This window comes from Erpetoichthys calabaricus, chromosome 8 (genome assembly GCF_900747795.2).
Source record: "Erpetoichthys calabaricus chromosome 8, fErpCal1.3, whole genome shotgun sequence".
NCBI lineage: Eukaryota > Metazoa > Chordata > Cladistia > Polypteriformes > Polypteridae > Erpetoichthys > Erpetoichthys calabaricus.
The window spans coordinates 72,151,733-72,175,309 of NC_041401.2; the positions used below are offsets into that span (position 1 = coordinate 72,151,733).

At 38.5% G+C, this 23,577-nt stretch overlaps 2 protein-coding genes across 2 annotated transcripts in view; one reads left to right on the plus strand and one right to left on the minus strand.

The window, feature by feature from the left end:
* The window catches only part of aspa (aspartoacylase), a 31,169-nt gene extending 16,961 nt beyond the window's left edge, over nucleotides 1-14,208 (minus strand). The window contains exons 1-3 of the mRNA XM_028806781.2: nucleotides 13,967-14,208; nucleotides 9,150-9,345; nucleotides 6,441-6,534 (exon numbers count right to left, since the gene is read on the minus strand). Of these exons, the coding sequence (XP_028662614.1) occupies nucleotides 6,441-6,534; nucleotides 9,150-9,345; nucleotides 13,967-14,208 (532 nt within the window). The remainder of the gene's footprint in view (nucleotides 1-6,440; nucleotides 6,535-9,149; nucleotides 9,346-13,966) is intronic.
* Nucleotides 14,209-14,241: 33 nt separating this feature from the next.
* Nucleotides 14,242-23,577, plus strand: part of LOC114655646 (spermatogenesis-associated protein 22) — a 35,636-nt gene continuing 26,300 nt past the window's right edge. Inside the window, exons 1-2 of the mRNA XM_028806779.2 lie at nucleotides 14,242-14,343; nucleotides 21,287-21,366. The gene's annotated coding sequence lies outside the window, so the exon portion shown is untranslated. The remainder of the gene's footprint in view (nucleotides 14,344-21,286; nucleotides 21,367-23,577) is intronic.

Sequence of the window (23,577 nt, forward strand, 5' to 3'; positions counted from 1 at the left end):
CTGATTAGAATACTTTTTTATATCAGTGCATTGCCTTGCATTTTTAAAAATGCCATTGTCCACTTGCATATTGTCATTAATTAAGCTATTCTTTAAAAACAAACAAAAAGCAAAGAGGAAATAAAAAAGGAAAAGAAAATAACAAAACAAACCAACTAAGCCACAATTGAACAGCACAAAGCTCAATTTTCTTCTATTGCTGATGGAGATGCTCCTTTTCAGAGTAATGATAAAAAGAGAACAGGCCGATACTTTTGAGTGAGTGAAAGTAAATAGCAACTTTTGTTTTATTTGGTGGTACATATTTATTTAATACTATTATATACTGAAGCAGTACTACTTTTAGACTTTGATGCTAATGGGGAGTGCAGATTTTTTAGAAGTTTTTAGCTTCAAATTAATCAATTTTAAATCACCTTTGTAACATTACAAAAAACTGCTTTATTATGGAGTTCTGCTGCAGTCTCCAACATCACCAAGGAGTGTAAGTCGCATATTTAATAGTAGGCACCTAAAGTGAACTGATGATATTAGCCCTTTGTAAAACACCTACAAATATTGTACAGTATACAGAAATGTACTTAGTTACATAGTACTTCTGATACATCTGAATAAACCAGTGGCACTACAACTGAGACCCATTCACTTAGAAAATTACCTGGGTCAAGCTGGGTGACACAGCTAGTCATTATAATATGCAACAGTTACAAGATGAATGATTCTAGCACTAACCACAGGTCTGGTGAAAGCAGGAGGTCAATAGTTAAAAAAAACTAGAATTAGTATAAGGGAGTTAAACAGGATTATTGGGGAAAAAGATGACGAAAAGAGATTATTTCAGTATTTTAACATTAAGGCATGGTAAAGGAGGAGGTAAAGTCCATTAGGAGAAGGAAGGACAAACAAAAACATATCGCCAATGAAATAGGAAATTTTGTTTTTTTTATTTGCTGTGAATGTTTGTGCTTTATATATTTTTCCTGGGTTATTTTATTTTTTAGTGTTTATTTTCATTTTGGTTTTTGACTACTATTGATGCCATTGCGTTTATTTAGCTGGAGTGCCATCTTTAGTATTCACTGCCGCAACATTATGGCTCATTGTTAGGAGGCATGGCCCTGGACGTCAAGCTGCATGACATCATTGGTACGATTTATAAATCAGAACTACATGGGTATCTTTGTTCAAGTCTGTGGATACCTTTCTAAAACCTTTTGTAAGAGCTCTGGTTTTGGACAGTCAGGTTACTGACCTTTTTTCTAGGAGTTTAATACTTTGAATTGTTTGGGTTTTGAGGGTCTGTGCTGTGATTTATAAGTTGGTTCAGTTTGCAGATGGTACCAAACTAGGTGGAATGGCAAAAAATCTAGAATCTGCCAGATCATTTCATATAGATACTGACAGAATTCAGATTTGGGCAAATTTAATGTAAGTAAACATAAAATGTTAACACATAGGAAATAAAAATATTATTCTTGAATGCACAATGTTAAGTATGAAACTTGAACGTGCATCTTATGAAATGATTCTAGGAGTTCTGGTGGACGTTTCACATTCTATATCCAGACAGTGTATAGAAGTGATTAAGATGGCTAATAAAATGTTAGGCTTTTTAGCCTGATATGTGGAGTATAACTTACATTGGTTATGCTTGAGCTATATAATACATTAGTTACGTCTCAACTGGAGTACTATGTACAGTTTTGGTCTCCATAATAGAGAAAGTCAAAGCAGTGCTTAGAAAAGGGCTGACTCCTGGACTATACGACATGAGCCATGAAGAAATATTAAAAGATAACAGTTGCTATATTAAAATGGGGACACCAATGGAAACTCATTATCACCACCATCATCACTGACTTAACAATATTTTACTGGGTCTTCCCAGGTTATTTATTTGCCAACAAAACTTTTTTCTGCACTCTCCATAGTCCTTGGCATTGCCAGGGGTGAGACTCATTCTTCCCATATTATCTGACACCACCTAAAACCATGTCTTCTTTGGCTTCCTTTCTGTCCACATCCATGTCACCTCTATCATGGCGTACCACTTCATTCAATTGTCCTGTGCCTTTCGACGCACATGCCTAAACCACCTTAGTCTGTTCTTTACTCAGCACAGCATACATCACACCAAGTCATTATGTCAAATCAACATTCGTTTTCCTTTTAATTTGTAAAGTATCACATGTTTATCTGATCATTCTCTCTTTCTGGCTTTGCTTGGTCTTCATTGACCACATCTCTTTACTAGAGCATACTCCACCTTACACAGCTTTCATAAACCTTCCCCTACAATTCCCAAAGCACTCTGTCAGAAGTCAGAATGGAGACAGCTTTCAGAATTTATTCTATGCAGCTTTCATCCTCGCTATCACTGCTGTCCACACTCGCACCTCTATCTGCACTGAACATGTCACCTAAGCAGCAGTACCTGCTTCCTCCAAAACCACTGTATTGCCGTATCAAAATTTACACTTTCTAAATCAGCAAATTTAATCCCAATCACACACTTTATATAAAGATTGCATTTGTTACATGAAAACTGCATTCACACCACTACATCTTTTATGCAACCACTTCTGATGCATTCAATTGAGTTTCTCCCAACATCTTTGCAAAACACTGCACAACTATGCTGCTTCTTCCATGATCTCTGCCCCTTTGCCTCCCACCATCATCTTATTTAAGGAAAGATTTTAAATGAACATTACAAAGTTTTTCATTGGTCTGCAGTTATTAAGACAGTCCACTTCTGTTTTTGTAAGGGAAAAAGGAGTAGATCTGTTTTGGGATCTAATGCAGAAGATCTAGGAAGAGAAGAAAATACCAGATGAGTGGAAGAACAGGTGTGATTGTACCTGTTTATATGGAGAAGGAAAATATTCATGACTGTAGAAACTGTAGAGTGGTAAAACTGATGTTACATGGTGAAAATCTGGGAAAAGGTTATGGAGACCACCATAGGGGAGAAGCAGTTTGGTTTTATGCCAGGTAAAGGACCAGTTGATGTAGTCTTTGCACTGGGACAGCTCATATAGAAACATTGAGAAAAACAGAAAAGCTTGCAAATGAAATGTATTGATTTGGAAAAAGCCTATAATAGGGTAGCACATCAAAAGATCTGAAGGTGCATGAAGGAGAAAAGAGTAAATAAAGAGTATGTGAACATTATCCGGGCAATGTATAAATGAGTGAGGTCCCTGGTTAGAAGCAATGTAGGGGTAACAGAGTAGGTCACATCAAGGATCTTTGAAGCCCTTTCCTCTTTAATCAGTTTATGGATGTGTTGACTCATGGGATAAAAATAAGTCCCCCTGGTGCATGTTTTTTGATGATGACAGTGTTCTGTAGCACCAGAAACGAGAAAGTGAAGAGGAAGTTGCAAGAATGGAAAATGTCTTTGGAAGATAGAGGACTAAAGATAAATTGGAAGAAGACGGAGAATTTGATGTTTAATTGTGATCAGGATTCAGGCGTTAGCCTGCAGAGAGAGCTATTGAAAAGAGTGGATAAGTTTGAATGCTTAGGATCAGTGGTAGCCCAAGATGGAGAATTGAAGGCAGAGATAACCCACAGAGTGGAGTTTGGATGGGGATCAGGAGTATTGTGCAACCAAAGAATCAAGGCAAGGGTTAAAGGTAAGGGTTTAAGACATTGGTAAGACCAGCAATGATGTATGGAGCTGAGACATGGACAGTAATGGCAGTGCAGGAGAAGATGGATACATATGACAGAAATGAGAATGTTGAGATGGATGTGTAGAGTAATAAATAAGGCCAGAATAAGAAAGGAGATAATCAGAAGTAGAACAAAAGTAGAATACATATCTAAGAAATTACAGGAAAGTAGGCTGAAGTAGTATGGGCCTGTAATGAGTAGAAACAATGAATATGTGGGTAAAGAAGTGGTGCAAATGGAAGTACAGAGGAAGAGAAAGTGATAGAGGCTGAAGCTGAGGTGGATGAATAAAGTAAAAGAAGTTTTGGAAAAAGTGTCTGTCTGAGAAGGAGATGCAGAACAGAGCCTACACAGAACTGTGAAGAGACGAGGAGGAGGAGGAGGAAGAGGAAGAGGAAGAAAGCACAGGAATATTGTGTTTTGGAAGCAGGTGGGGACCACAAATGCTTTCAATGAAATATCAAAAAGGGAATTGAAAATGGAAGCTAATTGGCAGTTATATGTTTTAAAATGCATCTTGAAATACCATCCAGACTGGATGCCTTATGGAGTATAATCACTTAAAATACTTCCTGTGTTATCCACATAAAGACAGAAAGAAGAATCATGGAGTGCTATGGGGTAGTGCATGCAAGGTAGTTTTCTATTGCAGGCAACATGGCAGAGAAAACAGTATGTTAATCTAGGAGTAAAAGTGTGAAAATGATTGAATAAGCCTTTAGTTTGTAATATGAAAGCAGCTGTAAACACTGTCACTGTTTACATACATCATGACTATTGCTATATTCTGTCTCCAGCTTATTGTCAATTGTTTTCCAGACCTGAGCCACCAACTTTTTGTACACATTGTTTCAATGTCATCCTGAAATGCATTGCTGCAAACAATCAGTAAATATTTAATGTCACTGGTGAGCCACAGTCTCAGGGCCTAACAGTGATTCAGAGAGTTAGCACCCCGGTTAAGAAAACTGACGTGTTCATTATATTTAGGGTAGTTATTCTTTAAATTTGCTTTGTAGCAGTCTCTAGTAACAACTGAAAATCTATTTATAAATTTTAATCTTAAAGAATGACATTGTATAAATCGTTCAAGCCTTGTGCATATGCTGGCTGCCTCCTTAAATTACAGTATATAGATGAGAATGAGAAAAACACTGCAGTGCAGCTTACCATAAGGCACTTTCTCTGCTTCTACCTGATGGTTAAGCCCAAATGATAGACAGACAAACCATCTAATTTTATTGTAGCACTCAGTTTCTCAGCAGTGATTTTCAGTCATAACATTCATTTACTTAATCGGAGGGGGTCAGCTGGCACCCTGTGAATCTGATCTTCTAATGTGACATACCCAATAACTGAGACTAACTAGTTTGCGACTGGCTATGATTAAAAAAAAAAAAAAAAGTTTTAATTTTCTCTTTAGTCGGAGGGGTGGGTTGTTTAGGCCTCACAGCTGACAACCAATGAATGCTCATCCAGAAGTAAAATGCATAAAATGCAGCGATGAGGAATAAGGAACACAAATGTTTTCAACCACACAAACAGAAAAGAAGTTTGTCTTTTGTCTAATGTTTTGTGTTTTAAGGATAGAAAAAAAAAGGACAGAGGCAGCGGCCCAACTCACTATACCTGTTAACCTGGTGTATAGTGCAGGCTATGGTAGGCAGCACAGGGGCTATGGACCTCACAAATACAAGAAAGGCTTGTCAGTCTGATGTCTCACGTTTTATGCACCATGACAAAATGGAAAAAAGAAAAAAAAAGCAGAGACTGCTGCTGAATTCGGCACAGCTGTTAACCCTTCTCACAGTGCAGGCTCCATCAGGCAGCATGCTACTAACTGTCAGAAAAAGGGGCAAACATGAATGCACTGGAAGACTGGCAATCTGTTAGTAAATGTGACATGGACTGTGATTTTCAGTTGTATAAATTGCCACAGTGCAGCAACAAGATCAGTGACTGTGGTCAGCAAATTTGACATGCCCCATGACAAAAACTTGTGTAATGTGACATTGGCTTAAGTGAATTAAAAATAGTCATTAATTATATCCATTAATTCCTCTACCTAGTAATCCACTAGCTTGCTAGGTTTACCAGTTTATAATATTAATTAAAATCCTTGTGAAAACACTTACTTTTGATTATAAAATTGTTTATTGGCACTGCTGTCTGTACTGGGGTAAGGTATATTAACACACTCCTTGTGTTATTCTCCTACTCTTGCATCTTTCTGTTTTAACCCAGACATCCTCACTATGATACGGGTTATCTTCCATTTAGAATAACTGTGTATTTAAATTAACTTATAGGCTTCCCCCCACTTATTTTTTCCTGAATAAAATTCATTGTTGGAGACTGCATTCACTCCAATCTCCGATTTTGCAAGGGTTCTTTTACTGCTTACTTCTATGCAGCTACTCCATTGTATCAATTTTCTTCTTAAACTTCATAAATTAAAACATGCAACTACAGCCTTTACTTTTACACGCATTTTGCCTGTGAGTTAATAATGTTAGCACCATCTAGTACCTCATTGAGCTATTGAACTTGGCCTGTACAAAGCTATTCCTTTCTCCTGGAGGTGAAGGTTAAGTCTATCCTTAAAACCATGATGATGTTCTATAAATCTGTGCAACTCAAAAAAAAATCTATTCAAATATGAATGAAGAACAATTTTGTGCCTCTAATTACAGTATAGTATCCCTTTGTGTTACTGTTCTAGTTTGCATGTGGACACAACTCTGGATGTTTAAACTTACCTACTGCATGCTTAGCCACTGATCGTGTGGTTTCATATTTCAGCTCTGGGTGCTCATTCAGCAGAACATGACAAGATGACTGTCCCAGTGTACACTGCATGAAGAATAAGACAATATCATGTCCAGTAGTTTACTACAACAACCTATAGACAAAATATGCCTCAGTATGTCTAATGATTGTCCAGGAAAGAGAGAAAACTGAGTTAGTAATTCAGGAAGATCACCTTTAAAAAGTCCCATTTTAAGAGTGAGGGCGGCATGGTGGTGCAGTGAAAGTACAGCTGTCTTGCAACAAGGAGTCCAAGTTCTCGGTGCCACTTGTATAGAGTTTGTATTTTCTTTTCATTTCTGCAAGGCTTTCTTCCACAGTAAACTGGCCTGTGTTCTGTGTTGTTTGTAGCACCTGATGTTTGCTGGGATAGGCTCCACATCCCTGCTCTGGATAAGTGGGTTTAGAAAATGGATGGATGGACGGACAAAGAGCTATTTTTTTATCATGGATTCATGGACTCTAACACAGAATTACACCATGGAACTAAATTCTTCATGGAAACTTACGTGTTTTAACAGAGCTACTTTATCTAAAGTTGAGTGGAGGGCCGAGTCACAGTAGTTACCAGGATTTTTTAATGTGGATAGAACAGTGGGCGGGTGGATGAGAGAGAGAGAGAAAGATTAGAGAGGCAAGAGGGATAGACATTTTTAAGGTTTCTGAAGGACATTTGACATTTACAGTTAAAGAGCTTAATAACACTACTCTATCATTTAATGAGTTCAAATCAGTGCCATGACTGTTGTCAACATATAAGCCACATACTTAGCTCAGATCCAATATATGACCATGAATATAAGTGGAAAAATTAACATGCTCAACAAGTCAAAACAAGCTAAATCCATGAGATTTATTTTATACAACACCTTTGAAATTACACATGATTAAAAACAGGATGCTATCATCCATACAGTCACATTAGTTTGTCTTATACTAGATTATTTCACAGGAAGCACTGACATTAAGATACATTTTTGAAAACATCCATTTATCCTTTTTAATGCCTTGTTTCCAGGACTGGGTTGTGGGCAGCCACAGCCTGTCAGAGCACCAACAGGCACAAGACAGAAAGCAGCCATGGAAGCACTACCACAGTCATACCCACAACTACAATTATTCACACTGCTTTGAATAACAATTAAAATAACAGCTTTCATTGGAATGTAGAAGTTCAAAGTAAATAAAATCAAGCAAAAGCAATAAGAAAAAGATGGTTATACATTTAAATTGCACAGAATGGAATCCAACTAGTATGGCTTCTTATCTTCACAACCCTATAAATGTTAGTTTCAACAAATCAATTGATCAAATGAGTGTGTGGGTAACACAATGCACTGTAAGACTCAGTTCCACTACCACTCAAAGACCTTGAGCAAGTCACTTAACCTTCCTGTGCTATAACTGTAAAATGTATGTATATATACATACTAGCCATCCCCTGCGGCTTCACCTGCATATTAGCGAAACAGGACAGTGAGGAGGGCCCGGCCCAGCTCTCTACTCCGGACATCACACTTCCCCCTCCCCTTGGCCTGCAGCCTCTGTCTCGGATTAGCGCGAATATATCGCTCCTGCAAGCAAACTATGATTCTTAGCGCAATGAGAGAAGTCGCAAAATCAACTGGAATGTTCAAGGAAATTATAGAAAGAAAAAAAAAAGAACTAAATCCGTGAAGTAGTTCTCTCGTTCGCTAACTAAGCGGAGTTAAGGTTACGCTCCGAGGCAGACGCATGAGTGTGGAGGGTCCCATCCCTCTCCCATCAGCCCAATGAGTCTCTCTCGGATTCACGCTAATAAATCGGTACCACAAGCAAATTATGATACTTAGCGTGATGAGAAAGTTGCAAAATCAACGGAATGTTCAAGCAAGTTATAGAAAAAAAACCCGATCTAAATCCGTTAAATATTTCTCTCGTGAAAAGTGGACAGACACACAAACAGGTTTAAAAAACCTATAAGAAATTTCACACTTGGACCACGACATTTTTCAAACCATTTCTTAGTGAGCACCAAGGGTAACCTACATTCCAAATTTCAAGTCCCAAGTCCTCATATTTCAGGAGATTTCGTGATGAGTGAGTCAGTGGTATTTGGCTTTTATATATACAGTATAGAAAATATAATACATTGTTATGTATGTCAGCATGGGCAGTTCCTCACTGTCTATGATTACTAAAGCAGTTCCCACATTCATCCATAGAGTGGAGGAGAAATCCTAGAAAGAAACCTGATGTCAATTGATACTAGCTTGATCCTTTCCAGTCCCACAAACATATAAACGAACCCAGCAACAGAAGCCAGTGTCTATTGTGGAGCCATCTTTGACAAGGAACAGATCTTTGAAGAACAAAGCTTTACACTTAGCTCTTCAGAGAGCCTCTGGCAGTGGCACTTTCTTGCTTTCTGCCTTTTCAAACCTTGGACACTACACTAAATGAGATTTCTGTGGTTCTTGTTGCTTTTTTCAGTTGGTTTGTGTTTCATTCATATTATATAGATTCACCCACACAGATATATTCATGAACACACACACAACTGCATAATGGCTCTTTCTTATAAAGTGCTCTGAGATGATGTTCATTAGAGAAAGTCGCTATATAAAATGTGTATGACTAATAAACTATAATAACTGAGCATTACTGAATTGTCCATTTACCTTGATGTAATTGACCATCTGAAGGATGAAGTCATCCCCTGAATTCTCTAAAATGAAAGTGCATCCCATGTTAGACGTAGTATTGTGCAAATCAAAAATGACATCATAGGCATCTTTACTCCCCTTTGGTCCAAATAAACGATTGATCTCCTGAGCTTGTTTCACTTCACATGGCAAATCTTTCCGCTCTACTAAGCTGCAAAAATTAAAAACAAACACACAAACAAATAAATAAATAAAAGAGAAAATGAACACAGCAACGCAACTTGGCATAAGGGATCCTTTTCTGCTTCTTCTAATGTTGTGAACCACTCATTGTAATACTGCCCACAGAGTGCTAGATTTCTCTAACACCCTGTGACCTCGCACAAAGAAATCTCATTCATTCAGACTTGCTTAGGGTGTTCAGATCTTAAAACTGTCAAGGAAGTTTCCGAATATAAAATATTTGTGAGCAAGCCTCTTGAGTCACAAGTTTTCCTTAAAACTAAGGCCGTGTTGTATTTAACTATGATTGCAAGATTGCATGTAAGAGGACCGGAATTTTGTTTTTGATAGGGTCATTCCCACGTAACAATAATTTAGGACCCTTATACACTTATTGGGGTATTTCAACATAGGCTTTACAAAAATGTTATATGACCATAATACACTAGATTACTTACAATATGCATATACTTAATTTATTCACTCACATTTTGTTTTTAGTAGTTAAAAAATATATGATGCTTTATACTATCAATAAAATCCAAACATAATTATAGCAGTTCAACATAAACCAGTATAAACAGAAATTACTTAAGATACTTACATTTACAACAATCTTCTAAAGATGGTTAGTTTTTTTAAATGTAGTTTTATATGACACTTTGTTAGATATCTGACATTTGTTATGTTGAGGTGTTTTGCATGTATGTGTCTGGGAAATTGTACTGGATTAGATTATGCTTTCCCATCCATTATGCACTTTATTTCCTAGCAGCAAACTGGGTGCCCTAATTTTTTGTAAGGAATGTACACACTTCAGACTTGAGCTCTACAACTCATGGGTAAAAATCCTGCACTAAAGTTTCCACAATAATCTGAAAAAGGTAGAAGAGATATTTAACCAGGAATGCTTTGAGCACAACATGAATGCTGAGGAACTTTTGCCTTTAACCTGCTGCTGCCAAAATATGTTGAGGGGGCTGACATCTCTGGCTAAAGGCAGCGTACAATCAAGAAAAAGAAGCTACCCTTATTCAGAAAAGTGTCTTGGGAATAAGTCTATAGAAAGAAAACATATGTGGAGAAATTTTAATTTAGAACAGTTTGTCTACCAAAGTGTGGTTGCACAATATTTTATGTTGCTCCACCACTGCCTTGTGAACTGTGCAATTTTTTGTAGAGAACAGCCACTCTGCTTCCTTCCTTTGGTCTTTTACCTTCCTGGCATGAGAAAATTCTGTGAGTTACTTACAACACTTTAGTTTTATTCTTTCATTCTGTTTATTTTTCTCATCTCCTGGTTCTCTTTCTCCCTCAGAAATAATGGACAGCCAGTTTCCAGCTGGGCACAATACTCATCAGAAAACGTACATTCTTAGAGGTCTAAAGAAAGCCCAGACGTCACCAACTATGGCCACCAGCTTCTACACCTGGGATCATCAAATGGCAACCCACAGGACAGATCTGACGTGTGTGCGAGTCCAAAATCATCCTCCAAACACATTATTGTCATTCGTATAATGTAGCATCTATAAATTAAATCTACAAAATTAGGCATGTTCAGAGACTTTCAAAGGTAAAGGAGGTGAATTTATTTTAATAAGACACACAAGGAATGGCAGAGAATTCATAACACAATTTAAATAATTCACTCCAAGTCTGACTCTTTAGTTTCAGAGACCACACCTCACACTTCATGAGATAATGAAATAATCAACTCACATTAATAATAAAATAAAATCAGCATATACAAATATGGTGAGCAGTAAGACAGAAATAGCTCATGCAAATAGGGGCAGATGCACAAACACAACAAAGATGACAGAACTGGGTTTAGGTGTTAGGGTAAGGGATAGAAGCATTGTGGCACGCTTAGGTACACATTTTCCATTTATAAATCAATTATTTTGTGGGGGGTCCTTATTCCATCGGGCTCAATATTGTGGTCCAATCAACCTACATTAATCTAATCAGCAACCTCGTTTACATTGGTATATTTTACTCAGCCTATAGTGTAAGATTCACAGCATCTGAATGTAGCACAAGTTACATGCTGGTCAAGCATGCAATTAAGACTCTTACTGTACGCTATCTGCGGTCGGGCTGTTGCCCTGCCCAGGGTTTGTTCCTGCCTTGCGCCCTGTGCTGGTTGGGATTGGCTCTGGCAGACCCCCGTGACCCTGTGTTAGAATATAGCGGGTTGGATGATGACTGACTGACTGTACACTATACATGATAATTACTATGAACTGAACTGATAACGCTACATTTTTTCTCAAATCCAAACTTTCAATATATGAAAGAGCCAGGCCCACTGGCCACCTGCATGGTCACAAAGTTGCAAATACCAATCATCACACAGTGTTACATGCTTCTTATTTCATAATGTGCACACACAACAACAAACCAGGACACTAGACTAGACTTGACAATTAAATACAATTCTCCATTTTCCAGCTGAGATTCAAACCCTGAATTAATACAGTATAGCAAATAGATATTCACAACCTTCAAGCAACAAATTAATAGTGGTGTATAGAAAACAGAATAACACTCATTACTGAAAACTATTAAAAAATATCAAACCATTTCATAGGGGGGATTTTAGCCTTGCATTAAATATATTACTAACTCAGGGAGTTATAAATATAAATATTGTCACACATGCACATTAAAGGGTTATCTTCTGGGCTCATCAGAGGTAAGCACTACCACCCCAGGACATGATGGTGAGCAATTCCTGACTGTCTGGTCTCTTTTTCCACCCACAGCTCCAAGAAGATGCCCAATGAGAGCAACTGACTCCATTTCATCTAGAAGGTGATGTCACATTGGGTACAACCTCCCAGACACAGATCCGTCTTGAAGCCTGACTGTTCTTCAGATCCTTATCACTGCATCCAACGCCTGGCTCTGCATTTTTTTTTCTTTCTTGCCTCTTTGTGCATTTGTTATTTTTGTTTAAACTTATTATTTCAGTAAAAGGGGTGGCCCGTCTGGCACCCCAACATTTCATTTGGACTTGTCAGTTAACAACAATATTCATCCATTTTCAAGTCTTGCTTATAAAATGTAATGTCACAGGTGTCTATGGCCTATCCTAGCAACACTGGGTACAAACACTGGACAGGGACAGTGTGCCAGCCCAACACGGGGCACATTCACACACTCACTCACCTTCAGTCATATGGATAAACAATCAGATTACAAATGACCTAGTATAGGATATAATAATACATCAAGTGTTTACATAGAGAAATTTCAAGTTTTCAGCCAATCCATTAGTTCTCCTTCATACCACAAAATGGATATTCTGTTTGAAAACCAGCAGTGTTGCTTCTGACATGATATACTAAAATTAATAGCAATGAGTAAAAACTGGGAAAGGAGCTCTCAACAGGGAATGAAGGTAGAAGGTGAATTTCTGAATTCACTGAGCCACTAAATGCTTATCAGGAACACAAAACCTATCACAGTATTTGCTGCCCTACTGGGCACACACATAATTGAATTCTTGTAAAGTGAAAGTCACAGAAAAAAAAATGATCTTGTATCTGATAGTAAGCATTTCACTTTCTAATTATAAATTTCTAATTATTATACATTTTTAATTATAAATTATTTAACACAACTAAACATCCTAATTGTTCAGGTTTTTATGAAATCTCCACACTTCCAACAAAAACGACCATGTTACATTATAAATTAACACAGAAGGAACATGTTTCACATCTTCCTCTTCATCACTGATTTGATTTCCTGATTCATAGATAAATGTAAAAATGTTCCCACAACCCCCAGGAAACCTGCTGACTTCTGACACCAGCCTAGTTTGGACATAGCTTAGAAAAGCTCTTTGATGGCCATAGACCCCCCTTGGACTCGCTGCAGGGGAGAGTGTATTATTCTGCTTTTCAATCTGCAAACGGACAATTTAAAACAATACAACAGCTTCAATCTTTCTGCTGCAAAGTCTTTTCTAACAAGCCAAGTAAACAAGTTAGTGTCTCCAAGCACTGAAACAGTGGCCCTAAAAAATGGAAGGTTTCTGGTGTGCAGTGCCAACTAGGCCATCGGCATACAGAACAGCTCTGTAATGCAGAACCTTTGAGGTGGGGGCGAAGGGGGGTTTCAGGGGAAAGGAACAGCTTGCTTATGCAGGCTTCAAGTTTTGGCGCTGCATTGTATCATGTTTTAACATGCTTCCGCAGGTCTGTTGCATAACCCCTGAGTGAGAAATATGGTAATGATTATCTCTGGGTAAATCAGCAAACATCGACACATTATGCATGTGCCACAGTGGACAATGCCTTTGGCTGTCTGTTTAATATTCAAACAACTTGACATTCTAGTTATGCTCTGTGAAAATTTGTAGCGGCAGGTTAAATGTTACACAAAAGCCACGCTTAAGTTTAAGCAAAATAACTCGTCTTCCCTTGTGGTGTATTTTCCTTTATACGATCACCAGCACAGGGGAGAACTGTCAACAATTCGCACATACCGTAACTAATACAAAGCACAAAACATTCATGGAATGTAAAGTGAAGTGCAGATGTGTTTTCTCGTGTTGAGGCAACAAAGTTTCTCACTCAGTCCTAGATGTCACCTACCTGAGTATCTCTGGCGTGAAGGCTCGGTTCAGATCCTGGTCAATGTACCTCACCCGTCTCTCCACAGCTTTGGGATTGGCAATGAAGGGTGTCACCAACACTCCAGCTCTTTGCACTTCTGCTCCATTTTTGATCCACTGCCTGACAAGAGTAACTCCTGTCATTTCATTTCCATGCGTGCCTCCAAATATGGACACTCTTTTCGACGGTGGCAAGCTGACGCCATTCAAATAAGTCGTCATTTTCTTGCCTTTGATCGTGACACTTTAAAATACGGAAGCGAAGTTCAACAGAAGCGAAAGCGATCTAAACTGAACGAGGAAAAACTTGACGGAGACAGTTGTACAGCTTCGGCCGGCGCTCATCGAGTCCACCAGGTAATGATTAAAAGTTACCCAACCAGTCTGAGGACAAGCGCTGACACTTACAGGACTTCGGGGGCCGGGTTACGCGATATCCTCCTACTATACATCTTCGTTTTGCTCGGTAGTACATGCTTGTGATCCAAAGGTTGCACAACAAATCACGGCGCACTCTAAGTGTCTGCTGTGAACAACTTGCATTTGTAACACGCAAACGTAAGAAAGGCTAAGGGGCTTGCACACCTGGCCCTGTCTGTCGCGAGGTTTTTAGCCTTAACGAGACGCAGCAGGGCTATGAGCTCGTTGCACGAGTACTTTTAAAACTTGTTTGTGCTCTGGCAGCGAGCGCGCAATTAGAAGCTTTGCGCTTCTCAGACACAGGCAGCTTCGACAATGCCACATGGTTTTCGGGAGAAACTGTCAGTGTTACATGTGGTCACATTCAGTTCCTGAAAAAAATCCCAACAATGTAGTATTACTGTAAAACTAGCTGCCAATGACAGATAACGGTGAGCCAGAGTTCAGTAATAAAATACTTTCCCTTTTCCAACAGGTAACAACGGTCCTTGGAGAGCTAAAAGGTTCCTGTCGATTTGAGAACAGTACACTGTATTGAACAACTACTGGGCGTGGCCATCACCGCCAGCCTACAATATTCAAATAACATACAGAGTGCTCATGGGAATGTCGCACGACTGAATCGAAGTTAAAGAAGAGAAAATACGAAAGACTTCGCAAGTTAACATTTATTTATTACCACAGATTTGCACATCGACATCCATCCCTTAATCTGGATCCACTTTGTCCAAACGTATGTGCTTATGGTTGTCAACCAGTACTTTGCAAAAAGGGCCGGCGCGTGAAGTAATGCCGCCTGAGTCAAAGTGCATTTTTGCTTCCCTTGTACAGCTGTCAACACCCACATCCGCAAGTTGTCCTTATTTGGCATGCAATGTTTTACTTTTGGAAAATAATAATAAAACGCAAATATGCATTAAAAACAATTCAAATGTTTGGTGTGAAACTCGTCCCGCCTGCTTTCAACACCTTTGTACGTTTCAAACTGCATCCTGCAAGTTAAAAGAGGCGGTGCAAATTTATGAGAATTTTGACAGATATCGGTTGCGACTGACGCCTTAAACAGATTCCAGAAATTAACAAAATTTTGCAAAATGGTAGAATATATATAATGGGATATGCATCGACCATTCATGAACACATGGGGGTAAAAATTATAGGCTTTACCATGTCAATAGTAATATAATAATCCTCAAATTGGCACAGATTAGGCGACACAGACATGGTAATGTTAAGTTAAACAGGACTGCAACTGTAGACTTTAAATGTATTGCTAAAGATGGGATTAAAAGACGGATTTTCAAAGTATAAGTTTTTCAGCACCACTAATGACTGAAGGCAGAACCTCTGTGTTTTTCCCAGTTGATTCTGGGGTCCGTCAGGGGTGTGTTGTTGCTCCTACTCTGTTCAATGCTTGTATGGACTGGGTGTTGGGCAAGGTCGTGGGATCCAGCGGCTGTGGGGGATCTGTTAGTGAAGAAAGATTCACTGATCTTGACTTTGCTGACAATGCTATGATCTTCCTGGAGTCAATGGAGGCTGTAATCAGGGCTATTGAGAGACTGAGTGTCTGGGCTTGCGAGTGACCTGAAAAAAACAAGATTCAGGCCTTTAATGACCTTTTAGGCACAGCCATCAGCAGTGTGTCTGTCTACAGAGAGGGTGTTAACCTTGTCGCGAGGTATACTGTACTTACCTTGACAGTGACATTCATGTCTACGGTGACTCTTCCTATCAAGTCAGTAGATGGATTAGGAGAGCATGGAGGGTCATGATGTCACTGTAAAAGGTTGTGTGGCGCTCCCGATATCTATGCAAAAGGACGAAGGTCCAAATCTTTAGAGTCCTGGTGCTTCCTGTCTTGCTATATGGTTGCGAGACATGGATGCTATCCAGTGACCTGAGACGAAGACTGGACTCCTTTGGTACTGTGTCTCTCAGGAACATCCTTTGGTAACGTTGGTTTGACTTTGTGTTGAATGAGTGGTTGCTCATGGAATCCCGAATGAGGCACATTACCTGCATTGTGAGGGAGTGTCAGTTACGGCATTATGGCCATGTGGCGCGATTCCCTGTGGGTGATCCAGCTTGTAGGATTCTCATTGTTGGGGACCCGAGTGGCTGCACCAGACCAAGGGGTCGCCCATGTAACACCTGGCTGCAGCAGATAGAGGGTCATTTACAGAAGTTGGGACTGGACCGCATGTCTGCCTGGGAGGTTGCCAACCGGGATCCCGAGCTGTTTCATCGTGTGGTGGGTGCAGCAACACACTGTACCAATGCATGCTCCCCAATTTCACTTGACTTGAATGACTAGATGATTGTAGTCTTCCCACTCACTTCTTCTCTTCCCACACTAAAAAAAGTTCTCCATAGCTAGGAAAACTGACGTTGTACATTTATTGGATAATAAAATTGCATTTTTTTCATACATTAGCTACAATGGGGCAAACTGGAATCATGGAGAAATGTAACAAATAATCTTGATACTTCGATTTCATTGAATTTTTGACGATATTAGGCTAGTCAGTTTAGTTCAACAGCCTAAAAATAATTTACATGGTTAACAGTTTATGAGTCTGTAAAGTTAAAAAATTGCATATATCCTGTGGAACACCTCACTTTTTCCAGTTTTTCTTCAAATTTGATCAATTGAAATGTAATGAATAACCAAAAAGGTTTAAATTTAAAGTTTAGGTTAGCAAAAACTGAAAAAAGAAAATTTCAGAATATTACAAATGGTCCTTCTTCAGGGAACAACTAATAGGTTACAACCTGCAGATGCCCTGCGGTAATTAAAGTACATTACGCCTTGCCAGTTGAAGCAAACAATTTGCACAGGTGTCCTAGCTTCAATTGATTACTTACGTACTGTCTGTCTTAAGCAGAGTTGGAACAGACTGTGTTACTACACCGTCTGAAGTACTATTTGGACAATATTACACTGGCATAGAACAAATGAATAATGAAAATTAAATAAAATAAGTCAAGGAGTCATTAAGGGTACAAAATTTTATTCAAATTGTTGATTCATCAAAGTAGCTACATTTTGCTGATTTAATAGTCAGACTGTGGTCACCAACTCTGCTTACAGCACAAGAACCCTAAACCATCACACATAAGGAACCCTTCTTTTCATGAACTCAACGGCATACAAACACACTGCATGATGAACAGAGGATTTCAAATTTTGATTCATTGGCCCATAAGACAATCTCATTCTATTGAATATCATTCAGATGTTTCTACATCATGCGTGGAGTCCTCCTGTGGCCAGTTCAATTGAGTTGATGTGAGTAGGAAAAGCACACACCTGTTTATAGAAAGTCCCACAGTGGACAATGTTTGTCAGAGCAAAAACCAAGGCATGAAGTTGAAAGAATCGCCAGTAGAACTTAGACACAAGATTTTGTCAAATCACAGATCTCAGAAAATCTATAAAAAATCCCACAGCATTGAAAGTTCCCAAGAGCACAGTTGCCTTCAATTATTAAATGGAAGAAGTGTAAAATAACCATGACTGTTCCCAGAGGTGACCACCTACCCAAAATGAGCAGTTGTGTGAGAAAGGCCATGTTAAGAGAAGTGAACAAGGACTCAAAGGTCATGGTACCATAGTTCCAGAGAACATGTGATGAGATGAGAGAAACATCCAGAAGTACAACAATCACTGCAAAACTCCACTGACCTGAGCTTTATGACAAAGTGGACAAATGGAACCTTCTCATCAGTAAAAGATACATGGAAACCCACTTGTAGTTTGCAAAAAGACGCCTGAAGGACTCTAAAACTGTAAGAAACAAGATTCTGTGGTCTGTTGAAACCAAGATTAGTGTCATGTCTGCAGGAAACTAAGCACCACTTATCACCAGTTTAATGTCATTCCAATGATGAAGCATGGTAGCATCATGCCTTAGGGTTGTTCTTTTGCAGCAGGGACTAAACAGGTTTGAATGAAAGCTGAACAAAACAATGTACAGAGATATCATTAATGAAAACTTGCTACAGAGTACTCTGCACCTCAGGCTCATCTGAAGGTTCACTTTCCAATAGGACTAATATCCTAAGAAAAAAGCAAAGACAACATCCTTGTGTTGCCCAACTAGAGCCTGGACTTGAACCTAATCAAATATTTCTGGAGAGACCTGAAAATAGCTTTCCTCCAATGGTCTCCATCCAACCAGACAGAGCTTGGAAGGATCTGTAGAGAATAATGGCAGAAACTCCTGAAATCTAGCTGTGCACAAAATTAAATACAGGCTAAGAACAAGCAACATTTACATTTTGTCTTGCTAAAAAGTCAGTGATTGCATAAATATACTCTTAATTTTTTCAGAAGACACTACAAATCTTTGAAAAATTCTTGATGTTATCAATGCTAAAAGGTTTCTATTTTCTTAAAATAATATTAGAAAATGCTTTCACATTAGGAGCATCGTATTGAATTTCACAGGCATACACTGAAAAAATGGTTTTGATTATTTCACATGAATTTTATATACTTTTGGGTGCTGAATCGAAAAATGAAAACCCTTTTTTTCCACCACATAACAGTTTTTCACAATTTTTTTTATTGTTTTTAGACTTTAATTAACTAAATGTCAACATTTTGTTAATGATAATTTGTTTGAATGTAATATTTGCTAATAAAAAGTCTATTTTTAAACTAAAACGGTTATTTTGTCTAACAGTTATCAACTATAATGAGTTCCATCGGTTCATATGTGGGGACCTGAAAGTTCTGTGTATCTTACTGGGTCAGCAGTCAGGGCATACAAAATTTATACATTTTCTCAATGAGTGTGACAGCTGAGCCAAGAATTGACTTTGGATTCAGAAGTAATGGCCAGCTAGGAAAAACCTACAGTTTGGTGCCCAAAGCATCATCAGATCTAGCTTGGTGGATCCAGATAAATGGCTGCTATCACCACTTCATATTAAGCTTGGATTAATGATGCAGTCAGTCAAAGCCCTATCAAAGGATGGAGCCGAGTCTGTCTGATATACGAAAACTAATTTCTGATGTAGAATATGATGGTGGCGGCACGGTGGCGCAGTGGGTAGCGCTGCTGCCTCACAGTTGGGAGACCTGGGGACCTGGGTTCACTTCCTGGGTCCTCCCTGCGTGGAGTTTGCATGTTCTTCCTGTGTCTGCATGGGTTTCCTCCGAGCGCTCCGGTTTCCTCCCACAGTCCAAAGACATGCAGGTTAGGTGGATTGGCGATTCTAAATTGGCCCGGGTGTGTTTGTGTGTGTCCTGCGGTGGGTTGGCACCCTGCCTGGGATTGTTTCCTGCCTTGTGCCCTGTGTTGGCTGGGATTGGCTCCAGCAGACCCCTGTGTTCGGATTCAGCGGGTTGGATAATGGATGGATAGAATATGATGGTGCAATGAATTACTTGGAACAAGATTCTCAGGTATCATTCAAAGATGGGTTTTCAAAATCTTTAGGTAACAATAAAGAGTCAAATGATAATGAAATGGTGAAAAAAGTATTGGTTATGTTTAAGGAATTGGGTTGCAACGTGAGTCTCAACATTCAGGGTTTGGATTTGCATTTGAAATATTTCCCTGAAAATCTTGGAGTGGTGAGTGAAAGCGACTTTACTATCCAAGTCATAAAACTTTCCTCCAGATAGATGATCTTGACTGAGAAATCTGCAACCTCAGAAAATCTGTCTTCTATTTCCTTGAAATGATTAAGTCTGTATAGGTGTAGCATTGGAGACAGGCAAAGTAAGCCAAGCTTCACAATACATACTACAATGCTTATATAACATTACCATACTGATTGAATCTTTCAAAAACAACCTCTTTTCGCACATCACTGCTGCGAAGCTGACTTTTTCTTTTTTTTGTAGTGGTGGTTTATTCTGTCCTGCACTAGGAGTCCCAAGCATTAGAGTTTCAAGGCACTTACAAAAATGCCCACTACAGGGGGATATCACTGTCAAACCTTCACTACTAATAAGGGCATACACTAAAACTATAAAATAAAAGATTCATTCTTCACAAAAAGTATTATAATCATTATGAAGCTCCATGGAGTACAAGGGCAAAATTGAATTGCCTGAAACACAAAGGCAATTCAAATGAAACAATTCCCAAAACAGATTCCAAAGACAAGGTCAGAAAACAAAGCAGAATGTTCAAATGTCAAAGATCTAATAATTAACAGAATTCACAATAAACACAAGTAAACTTACATCTAGCCATGTTCAAAATGAACCACAAGGAACTGTAGAAGACCCTCTGGATTTATAGAACAAAGGGCAGGAACTGGTGATTGGCAGGTGGCTCTGATTTTTGGACGGCCAACCAAAAAACACATGGACCATAACACAGGTGGCTTAAATACATAAACAAAAGAAGAAATCTCCATATATAGTATAGTAGCCAGTCTGTAATAATGCCATTGCTGAAGAGCACCACATTTTCTTGAGACTACTATGAGGTACATTTGTTGTCTAAAGCTCACATTCGTGTCTTATCTCATAATTGTCCTTTTGTGGTTTCCATATCAATTCAACAATGCCCAGTTTTTTTAAGAATGCTATGTAGACAAGGATGTGTGTCATTTTTGTGGCAATTGAACTTAAGTGCCTGTTTGCTGACTCATTTTTTATTCCCCCCTAATGGGTTACTTCTCTTTTAGGCGCTTGCTTTTGTTTTACTTCTATGATTATTTATTTATTTGCTTTTGTTTGGTTCTGTACTGCTGACACCCTTCTCTGACAAGTATTTGCTTTTGCCAGTCTAATTTGTCCCTTTCTGTGTTCAAAGGAGGGGCTGCTAATTGTGTGAAGCTTGGTCACGAAGTCCAATGAGAAAGTCTTTTTCCAGTATTTCCTTTAAGGATTTAAGTTTTACTTCCTTTCCAGGGAAAACACAGGATATATGCAAGAAAAAACACCATCTATTTGATGTAAATTGATGCCAAAGTCAATCAGTGGATCCTGCAGTGAGTACAAAATCTCACTCTGTGATTTCCCCTCTGAATGTGTATATTAAACAAAACAATTAAATCAATTTAATTCCAGTTGTGCAGTAATGTTTTCTGTGTAAATTAATGTGGCTGCTTGCAAAGTTTTTTTTTAATTCTTCAGCTGTTGAATTTATAACCTTTGTCCTTTCCTTCTGACAAATCCAAAGAGTCTTATATAATATTTAGCTAACCAACCATACAGTTAACTTTTTTTTAAGCTGATAGCTTTTTTTAACTAATAATGTGAAGAATTCTAAAGAGAACTAACCTGATGTCATTTTGGTAACAGACTGGATAGTATAACTAAAATAACAATTTGATGATCCAACAACTTAAAGCAGACAAGCCTTCAGCATGAAAAATATTCATTTGTTTTTTAAGTCTTGGTCCAGAATTCATAGTAGCATTTCATAAATGCATGCAAAAAGAACCTTTGCAAATAAGATTAGCATGAGTAAATGGTTAGGAATTTCAAAAACATTTCAATCTACACTGAGATTGTTAGTACACTTTTAAACATAATGTTTCTATACAGTAATGGCATTTTCCTGGGTTGTGTAGCTCCTAGCAGAACCACTGCTTGTTAACAACCATTTAATTCTGGCAAGGGTTATTTGCATATTACATTGGTTCTTTGGGTTTTGGAAAAATTCCTAATAGTTGTACAGAACAGAAATCTATACTAGATAGTAGATGATCTAGCAGGATACTAACAGAGCGAGAAAACCTGAACTTAGCCCATGCTATTGTATGCAGCAAGAGTCCTTATAAAATCAGGAACACATTGGTATTTCACAAATCTGTCATCATCTAGATAGATAGATAGATAGATAGATAGATAGATAGATAGATAGATAGATAGATAGATAGATAGATAGATAGATAGATAGATAGATAGATAGATAGATAGATAGATAGATAGATAGATAGATAGATAGATAGATAGATAAGAACTTTATTTATCCCGAGGGAAATTCTTTTGTCATATGCATGCTCATTGCAACAAGAGGAATAAAGATAAGGTAGTAAAGAGTTAAAAAGATCAGTAGTAATAGTGCAAACAGAATAACAAAATAACTCTAAACAAAGCAACAAATAACTATAACTATAACTAATAATTTGTATTATAACTATATAACTAATTTGTGCAAAGCAACAAACAACTATAACTAAAACTATAACAGATATAATAAAACAACAGATTATTAGTGCAAGTGGTTATGAAAAGTGACTTAGTGTTTGTGCCATGAATAAATGAGATAGCAGCATGTGATGATGGGATGAAACAAACATTCAGTAACATACAGATGAGTAAATAAAAAACCGAATGAGACCTAATGACAAAAATTTTGAAAAAGATCACCTACAGAATGAGGAAGAGTTATACAGTCTTATTGCCACAGGTAGAAAGGATTTCCTGTGGCGTTCGGTTCTGCATTTTGAGGCAATGAGTCTTTTGCTGTGTGTGCTCTGATGACCCATCAAGGAGGCGTGCATGGGGTGAGAGGGGTTGTCCATGATACCGAGAAGCTTTTTCAGCATTCTCCTCTCAGACACCTCCACCAGGTTCTCCAGTTGACACCCAGGACAGAACCAGCCTTTTTAATCAGCTTGTCCAGCCTGTTGGCATCAGCTGTCTTCACCCCACTGCCCCAGCACACAGCTGCAAAAAACACCACGCTCTCTACCACAGAATGATAGAACATAGTCAGCATTTTCCTACAGACATTGAAAGACCTGAGCCTCCTCAGTAGGTAAAGCCGGCTCTGCCCTTTCCTGAAAACCGTGTTGGTGTTCTTGGACCAGTCCAGTTTACTGTCAATGTGTACCCCCAAGTACCTGTAGTCCTCAACCACCTCAACATCCGTTCCTCTGATCTATTCATAGTTAATTGTAGAACCTGTTACAGGTTACCCATATGGGTACTTCTATTGGGAACCAAAAGTGTTCCTTTATGGCATCCCTCTGAAGAACCACTCTGGCACCTTTATTTTAAAGAGCGTAATTGGGAAAATATAAATGAATTATTTTTAATTACATGAAAAAAGAAAACCCCTGTGAGAAACAGTGACACACTAGGTCTATTATGACAGAACATTTAACAGGGATACAGAAATTCTTCTGCAATCTTCCTTCCCACCTGCATTCCTGATTGTACGCCAAAGTGAATGGCTGAAATGGTGCTCT